This window comes from Anthonomus grandis, chromosome 11, assembly GCF_022605725.1.
Source record: "Anthonomus grandis grandis chromosome 11, icAntGran1.3, whole genome shotgun sequence".
NCBI classification, from domain to species: Eukaryota; Metazoa; Arthropoda; class Insecta; order Coleoptera; family Curculionidae; genus Anthonomus; species Anthonomus grandis.
The window spans coordinates 3,090,173-3,098,355 of NC_065556.1; the positions used below are offsets into that span (position 1 = coordinate 3,090,173).

Consider the following 8,183-nt stretch of genomic DNA (forward strand, 5'->3'; position numbering starts at 1 on the left):
TTTTTCTCTAGTTACGTAGGTCTCTTTGAGATAATGGACGAGTTCTTTCAACTTGGAATAGATGCATGCACTTTAAAATATTTCTTTTATCATTCTGATAATCTTGAATCTTATAAATACTAATACCATGAAAATCATAATATTCATTTAAATTTTTGCTTGTATTTACTTAACAAATTCAGTTAAAAATACTTTTATTTTCTTTCTATTTTTACTATTACGAGTTTTACTTTCCTTCCATGTACCGTGTTTCCACATTAATAGGTACAACCATCTATAAGAATCAAAATATAGATGATTTTATGAGGGTTTGTAATTATAAAGGGTTTATATAGTAAAAATATATTATTCTGTTAACAATTCAATATATGATTCTATTATAAACAACACAGATGGACAATTCACAATAATTCGGTTTTGAGAAACTGAACCAAATTGGTGATACATTATTCACGTATTAAATAAGGAGAAAGATACATCGCCTGTTGCAGACGATACACCCAAGCCACAGAATAAACGATCCCATCTATTATCCCAGAATCCCATTATCCCAGAATAAACGATCCATTCCATGAGATCGTTTATTCTGTGCCCAAGCGTCAGGCTGTCCGCTATACTCCCACGTCAAACGTCAGCGTCGTCAACTATATTACCGTTATTTAATATATTTTTTGTTGGCAACACTAAAAATTTTCAGAGTGACCAACATCAAAAGGACACAACCTCTATAAAAATGGTGGCCAGCATGTAGTGGTCGTTTTTGGGTATCCTGGCCATATGCATTAGCAGTCCAGGTATATTTATAAGTTCGTGTCGAGAACACACTACAGAACGAAGATGGTTAAAAAATTTTAAACTGGAATAAATTAAGGAATTCTTTGTTAATGTTAAGTAAGGTATACGCAAGCGTTTAATATTGCAAGCGTTTGCAATATTGAAAACCATTTAACCAACATATAAATCTAACCGCTCGTTTTTGGAGAATAAAAAGCCTTTAAAAAGTAAGAATAATAGTATATAGATACTTAGTGAAATTTTCTTTGAATATTCTGTTGCTTCCATTAAATATCTTAATGTTTTGTGTAATTAAAGATATTCAAATTTATTGTACGTTAATGATGATGACATTCCATAACATAATCTTTCAGTACTTCGTATATGGCGTCAAAGACATCTGAGAAACTGGCTTATTTTATACATTAGCACTCGGTAAAGGAGCTGCAAAGATTCCAGTGAGTAGCCAGTAGCAAGATATCGACAAGCTATTTGAAGTTTTAGCTTTGCTGATAGAGGCATTCGCATAACTGTATTATTCTTTTGTATCTTACTGCTAACCTAAAAAAAAACCTTTTTTTTAAAAATAGAATTTACAATTATTATACCAGTTCAAAATTTACCTACCTGATTTGCTAACGTATTAAACATTTTATCATTTATGCGTAAAAAGATAAAAATAGCTTTTGGGATCTTCTACAGCAACTTTTAAAAGTGTTGCAGAAGCACCAAACATACTTCTGCTGCCTATCTATTTTCTCACCCATATCTTTTTAGCTTTTTGATTTTTTCTGCGTTTTTTTAAATTATTTCAACAACAGCAGCTACCGCAGTAATTAACTCTGAAGTAGTATTAAGATATTGAAAAAAATATTGCATTAAAAATTTTGTTTTCTGATTTTTAAATAGTAATATGACGTTTGACAAACCTAGCCTACTAACACAGCCTACTAACACGTATGATGTGTTAGTAATCCTGTAAAAGATTCAAGTTATAAATTATAGTGAATGTAATTTATCCGTGAATACTTGATTATCAATCAAAACTTTCAATGCATTCATTGCACCCTATATTGAAATTAAAAAAGTTTATTTTTTGTATGAGTATAAAACAAAAAGTAGCAAATGCGGTGCCATTATTCTCAGAATATTATTTTCTATCAAAATACATAACAATACACCAATTATCCCATTTAAAATAGAAAAGTTAGTGTCACGTCCTGTTAAACCGGAAGAGATGGAAAATAATAGAACATGTGAAAAGATGCTCTTATAACTATTTTGTCGATACCAAATTTCAGTGATTTATATTAAAAAGCAAGAAATTTATTAACTGGTCTCTTTTTTCTGTGCCACCGGGTATGTTTATTTTAAAATTATAATATCATCGAAATTCAAATTAGTCACTTCTGACAACTTCAGCTAAGATACCATTCTGTTCACTGCCTTGTCACTCCCTTAAAAATATAGTCAGAATGTTTTCTAACCCTGAATGCATTTTTACTTGTCAGTCTCTTCATTTTAACAAATCCCTTGTAAATTAAACATCGTGTCTAAGCCATGACTAAGTTTCGATCGGATTTGTTTTTGTACGAGTTATACTTGTATTTTTTTTGGTAGTAGTTATTTTTTTATTGAAGTCGTTATTGTTTCAACCAATATATTGTTTAACCAATCTCTCCCATTTTCGATGGAATATTTCGTAATAATTTTATAACATAATAGAAAAAATAATTAATTGTTATATAATAGAAAACCATATTTTTAAAAACATATTTCTTCATATTGTACCCACTTATATTTATAATGATTATTTTGTAGTGTTGTGTTTTCAAATTAATAACGAAATCAAGGCGCGTGTTTGAGAGGAATAGGTTTTTTTGAGATTAAGAAATAATGTCTAATTCAAAAACACTATTTTTAAATCCATTTTATCATCCATCAGCAAATATTGCTTAAATTATTAAACTATTCATTGTTTTTCTAAAAAGATAATATTCCTAAAAATGTTTTTTTCCTATATATAAAGCCTTACAACGAAACGTAGTGCATAACAATAATTCAACATGTTTAAGCTGTTCATAGTTACCGCTGCTTTAATTTGGGTAGCTTTGGCTTCCCCTTTGAAAGACACTTGTACTGTCACCAGTTACGATGCAGTTAGTGCCGCTGTATCTAGTTGCACCACCCTAGTCATTAAAGGTATTACAGTACCAGCTAATAAAACCTTGACTTTGGACCTAAAAACTGGTGCTACATTGACCTTTGAAGGAACTATTACTTTTACACACTCAAACTGGAAGGGTCCTTTAGTTGAAGTTTCAGGAAGTAAGGTCACTGTTAAAGGAGCTTCAGGATCAGTACTTGATGGTTTGGGTAAGTTAATTTTCCTAAACAATACAAGATATTTGATATATAGATTTTAAAACTTATATAGGAATTAAACTACTATCCAATTGATAATTACAATTGCGTGGGGTACAAGCTCGCCACCGACTGGAATGAGATTCATGCAGCTCAAAACAAGTATAAAATTAGAAGTAGGAAAAAAGTAAGGTTTAAAGTATATTTTCTGTGGCTGGCCTCTGCAAAGTACAAGGACCCTTGTGCTAAAATAGAATCGCTGTCAAATTAGCGTAGATCTCAGTTAGGGTACTGTTAGAATAGATTTAATCCAGCCGTAATACTTAGGTAGTGTTTGTTGTGAGTGGAGCACCTTGTGTCTCTCCACTGCTACCCTAAGTCTATTGTAGCTCACTCCTAGGTGTTTATACTTCCCCAATCAAGTCTGCCGATAATTTGAATGGGAGAAGAATTTTTTGGATAGCTTGTCAGCCGCCTCAATTTCTGTAAGCCCAGCATGTCCCGGAATCCAAGTTAAGGTAATTGTTTCATTCCCGAAGCAAAATGAGATTATTTTTGCAGCTCCATATTGCTCTAGATATGCAGGTACGGGATTCTAGCGCTTTCAGAGCATTTTCCGCCTGACTTTCATTGTAGATTTTTATGGTTCTGTTTTCAAGTTGTATTTGGTAGGATTTTTTCACAGATTTCAATAGCATGTACTTAATGCCTAAAATATTAATGCGTGTTTCCCAAAGCAGATAGATATTTCTGTCCTTCGGTTAGTGCAGTATATTCCAGCTCCTACTTCAAAATTGGTTTTGGAGCCGTCTGAATATACTCGGATGTCCGCTTTCTCTAGTACCTTCCGTTTCTGATCCCAGTCTGCTCGGTCTGGTATATTGAGTTGATGTATAATGAACTTGTGTTTTTCTTGGCATTAGGTCCGATGGCATACCAAATTTGCTGCGATTGCACACCTTCTAAACTAGTTCCACGTCACTACAGAGTCGCAAGATATCGTAGGTTTGATGATTTGTGTGTATAACCACTGCATCTGTTTTAAGTTGATTCATCAGATTTTGCCGCATATTCTGCGACAGTTGAATTATGGTCAACAGGTCATCAAACGAGTAGCTACCAGACGAGAGGAAATAGTTAGTACCCCTCCCTATGGCCGACCTCGTGCAGCTGAAATGCACTCTCGCCTTGTAAGGGGGTCGTTATTCTTCTAGCGCTTAGTATGGCTTTGATCCATTTGCAGATCGACTCCTCTTGCTGCAGTCGATTCATAGAGTTAGCGTGCCAGTGCGTTGTTGAAGGCCTCTTCTATGTCTAAGAAGGCTGCCACTGCCACTTCCTTTTGTTTTAGCGACTTACTGATACTCGTTACAAGAATGTTGAGACTAAGCCTGTTGATCTACCTGTTTGGTACCTGGCATATTGGTAGACATTAACAGGTCACTAATGACAATGACCGTTTCCAAGGTCTTCAACAGAAAGAGTGTCAGGCTTATTGGCTTGAGCGAAGATGCAACGGAAATTAGTTGCGCGGCTTTCCGTATGTACGCTCAGCAGTAATACTTGCGCCATCTGTTAGCTCATAATGAGTGTTTTATGTTAATATAGAGTATTAACTATAGCTGACGCCACTAGTAGCAAAGCTGTATTTTTTAATTTTATTTTTAAGATTTTTCTTATTGGAACTATGTTACCAGTTTTTGTGACTTTTTATCTATACTGTAACTTTTAAAGTCGGTTATATTCGTTTGTTAATCAGGTTTTACTTTTCTTTTTACATTAAATTTTATTAAACCGGTGTGAAATATTTATTTAATTCCAACAGGTACGAGTTAGGAAATTATGGTATGCACCAACTTCGCTCGTTTCAAATTATTATAAACCACCGCTCAGCTCTCCTTCTCCATCTCAGAAAACGAGACTACGAGAAAGATAATCACTTACGAGAGGATAAAATAAGCAATCAAGTCATTCTCCCATTTGAAGTTTTCGTTGGATTATATTTACGGCTTTTTCAATACGGGTTAATGCATACATACTTAACCGCCTAATGACACGCAGATCTAGGCTGACTGCTTGGTAGTCCTTGGTAGTCCTGCTGGTTTCTACTATAAGGGTTCTCATAATTTGATCCTGCCTATAGTGCACCATTGGTGCTTATTGTACCACAGAGGGGTTAAGGATTAATTCCAAAAAAGCAACTTTTTACTAGGGCAGGGAACTTTCGCACACTATCCATTGTGCCTCTGAGAGGCTTGCAGCAAACGTACTCTAGGACAGTTTTCTTTATAGAAATGAAATTGTTTTTCAAACTCTTTTGAATAGACCACATAGATATTAGGATAAAGAGGGTTGGATAAAGATCTTCGCTTCTTGGGCTTACAAGAGGTCTTTCAGAAGTACCTGAAGTCTGCTCCTTAAGATCCTTTAGTCAATCTACTCATCTATCGCTAAACCTCTTCTTATATGTGGTGCGAAGTTTTGGTGATCCTACACCGAGAAAGCTAAAATTTGAGTGCAGCTGGATAGAGTTTAACTCCTCGCCTAAGAGAGAAGACAAATGCAATTCAAAATTAGGTTTCTGCAACTAAGATCTCATAAAGGAGCATGGATGAAACACAAGTAAATACTAAATATTGTAGATACATTACTGGTGGTTGTTCTATATTATTACCAAATCCTATTTATTCAAACATAATGGAGTCAGAAAAATTATTCACCAAAATATTTAGGATAAATATATGGGCCTGTTTGCACAATAACATTTTTTGGCGAATCTGAGGTGAATATAAGTTTACGTCTACCTATCTACAGCCATAACATGCCGTACATTATACATATACGAGATACATTATACGTATATATCTCTATATATAAAAAGACTTGTTCTGACTGATAATCAACGTACAGCCCAAACAGTAAAACCTAGAAATATGAAATTTGGGGACAACATTCCTATGGTTATGTAGACGTCCACTAAGAAGGGATTTTTTGAAATTTCATCGGAAAGGGGTTGAAACCACCCCTTAAGTATCATAGCTTTAAAACTAAGTACTTTTTTAAAAAACGGTGAAACGCGTCATTTTTATTTTATTTTATTTCCCATTTTTTGTTTTTTATTTAAAGGGGTTAAAACCAACCATAAATTGATTGCTTTTCGGAAAAAAACTGCAAAACAGTTCAATTTAATTTCATTTTAATGAAAACAACATTGTCGAAAATTCCGCCCTGCTGAAGGGGGTGAAATGAGGTGAAAACTTCTTCTACGAAAATAATTTCTTTTTAAACTGTTTTAGAACATAAAATTGTCCATGCGTAAAGCAATCCTGTCTCAAATCAATACCTGCTACCTTTGAGCCTGGCCCTGCGACTTGTAATAAACAAACCAAAAAATTCTTCAAAGAAAAAATCTCTTCTTAGTGGACGTCGTCTACACAATCATAGGAATAGTGTCGTTTATATAATAAAATATATATAAAGTCGTTTTATATAATAAGAGATAAGAGATAGCACTCAGTTAAAATTTTGCACCTAATGAAATCCTTGAATTTTCCCTTTAATATAATAGAGCTTCTTATTTCTAGGTGCTAAATATTGGGATGGACAGGGAGATAATGGAGTAACTAAACCAAAATTCTTTAAAATTAAAACTACAGGAGGATCACTATTCGATAATATTAAATTGCTGAACTGCCCAGTCCAGTGCGTGTCGATTAACGGTGCAAGCAATACTGTCTTAAATAAGTGGACTATCGATATTTCTGCTGGAGATTCTGTAAGTATTTTCCAAATAAATGTTCTAGTTTACCACATTTTTATTTTTCAGGCTGGCGGTAAAAATACTGATGGATTTGATGTTTCAAGCTCTACAAGCATTACAGTTCAAAACAGCCAAATCCATAACCAAGATGATTGTGTAGCTGTAAACCAAGGATCACATATGATCTTTAAAAACTTAACATGTACTGGTGGTCATGGACTTAGTTTATCAGTAGGTCAAAGTTCCAGTAGTGGCAGTGCCAATACCGTCAATAATGTAACTTTCACGGACAGTAGCGTCTTGAACTCCAGAAATGGCATTCATGTTAAGACCCATAGTGATGCTGGCACTGGTTCTATTAATCTTGTCACCTATAAAAACATTCAATTATCAGGTTTGTGTAAAATATTAACTAGTTTACTTGTGTTTCTATGTAAGTGAGTTTTCAGGTATTACAACCTATGGAATTAATGTCCAACAAGACTACAAAGATGGAAAGTCAACGGGAAGTCCAACCAATAATATACCAATCACTAATTTAAATTTGCAAGGTGTTACTGGAAGCATGAGTGGCGGTTCCAGTAGCATGCCAGTTTTTATTTTGTGTGGAAGCAAAGGTTGTTCCAGCTGGACCTGGTCTACAGTATCTATAACTAATGGAAAGAAATCTAATAGCTGTAATTTTACGCCCTCTGGGTTTTCATGCTAGAGCGGTTATTTAAAGTTTTATTTTTAGCATTTAATTTTTATTTTTAAATGTATAAATAAAACAAAAATTTACTATTTTACTTTAAAATTTTATTTATTTAATACACGAAATAACCCCAGTAAATGTTAAATTACCTTTATTAAGAAAACTACAAAAACTTAAAATTATCAATATTACTTACAAATACATGATCAAGATAACGAAAAATAAATAAAAGTATAATACTCTAAAATGCAACGAAAACTAAAAATAACAAGAACAAACGAAAATAATAATAATCATATTTCAGCGTCCAAACCTCTATATCACTTACCAGGTAGTATTACATCATATATGCTATATCGCGCATAAGTTTAAATTTTTTCCCCTTCTCACTCCCCCGTCCTCCAATATCCATCCATCATACCCGCAAATATATAGAGAAGTGTAGGTAACTAATTTTGATATTTGTAACTCATAACTATTGGCGCAGCTGGCTTTACTCAAGCCGCGAAATGATAACATCGGCAACATGGCTTTCAGATCTATTTTCATTTCAGTTCTCATGGGACTGAATGGGGATCGTTTGAATTCCTC

At 33.8% G+C, this 8,183-nt stretch overlaps 1 protein-coding gene and 1 long non-coding RNA gene across 3 annotated transcripts; one reads left to right on the forward strand and one right to left on the reverse strand.

Moving 5' to 3' along the window:
- Window positions 1-1,002: 1,002 nt before the first annotated feature.
- Window positions 1,003-1,673, reverse strand: LOC126742043 (uncharacterized). Its single transcript, XR_007662467.1, has 2 exons — window positions 1,402-1,673; window positions 1,003-1,335 (listed from the first exon to the last, which is right to left on the reverse strand). It is a non-coding gene; the product is annotated as an uncharacterized LOC126742043 (long non-coding RNA).
- A 1,123-nt stretch (window positions 1,674-2,796) lies between these two features.
- Window positions 2,797-7,607, forward strand: LOC126742034 (polygalacturonase-like). Of its 2 annotated transcripts, XM_050448562.1 has the most exons (4): window positions 2,797-3,150; window positions 6,723-6,913; window positions 6,965-7,292; window positions 7,348-7,607. In XM_050448562.1, exons 1-4 carry the CDS (start codon window positions 2,841-2,843, stop codon window positions 7,605-7,607), a joined length of 1,089 nt encoding a protein of 362 aa, XP_050304519.1. In that variant the 5' UTR covers window positions 2,797-2,840. The 2 variants fall into 2 exon arrangements, with proteins under 2 accessions (XP_050304519.1, XP_050304518.1); XM_050448561.1 differs by having other exon boundaries at window positions 6,723-7,292.
- Window positions 7,608-8,183: the final 576 nt, after the last annotated feature.

Coding starts and splice junctions, on each gene's coding strand:
- LOC126742034 (XM_050448561.1), top strand. CDS start 2,841: ATGTTTAAGCTGTTCATAGTTACCGCTGCTTTAATTTGGGTAGCTTTG. Junction 3,151..6,722: donor ATCAGTACTTGATGGTTTGG/GTAAGTTAATTT, acceptor TCTTATTTCTAG/GTGCTAAATATTGGGATGGA. Junction 7,293..7,347: donor TAAAAACATTCAATTATCAG/GTTTGTGTAAAA, acceptor GTGAGTTTTCAG/GTATTACAACCTATGGAATT.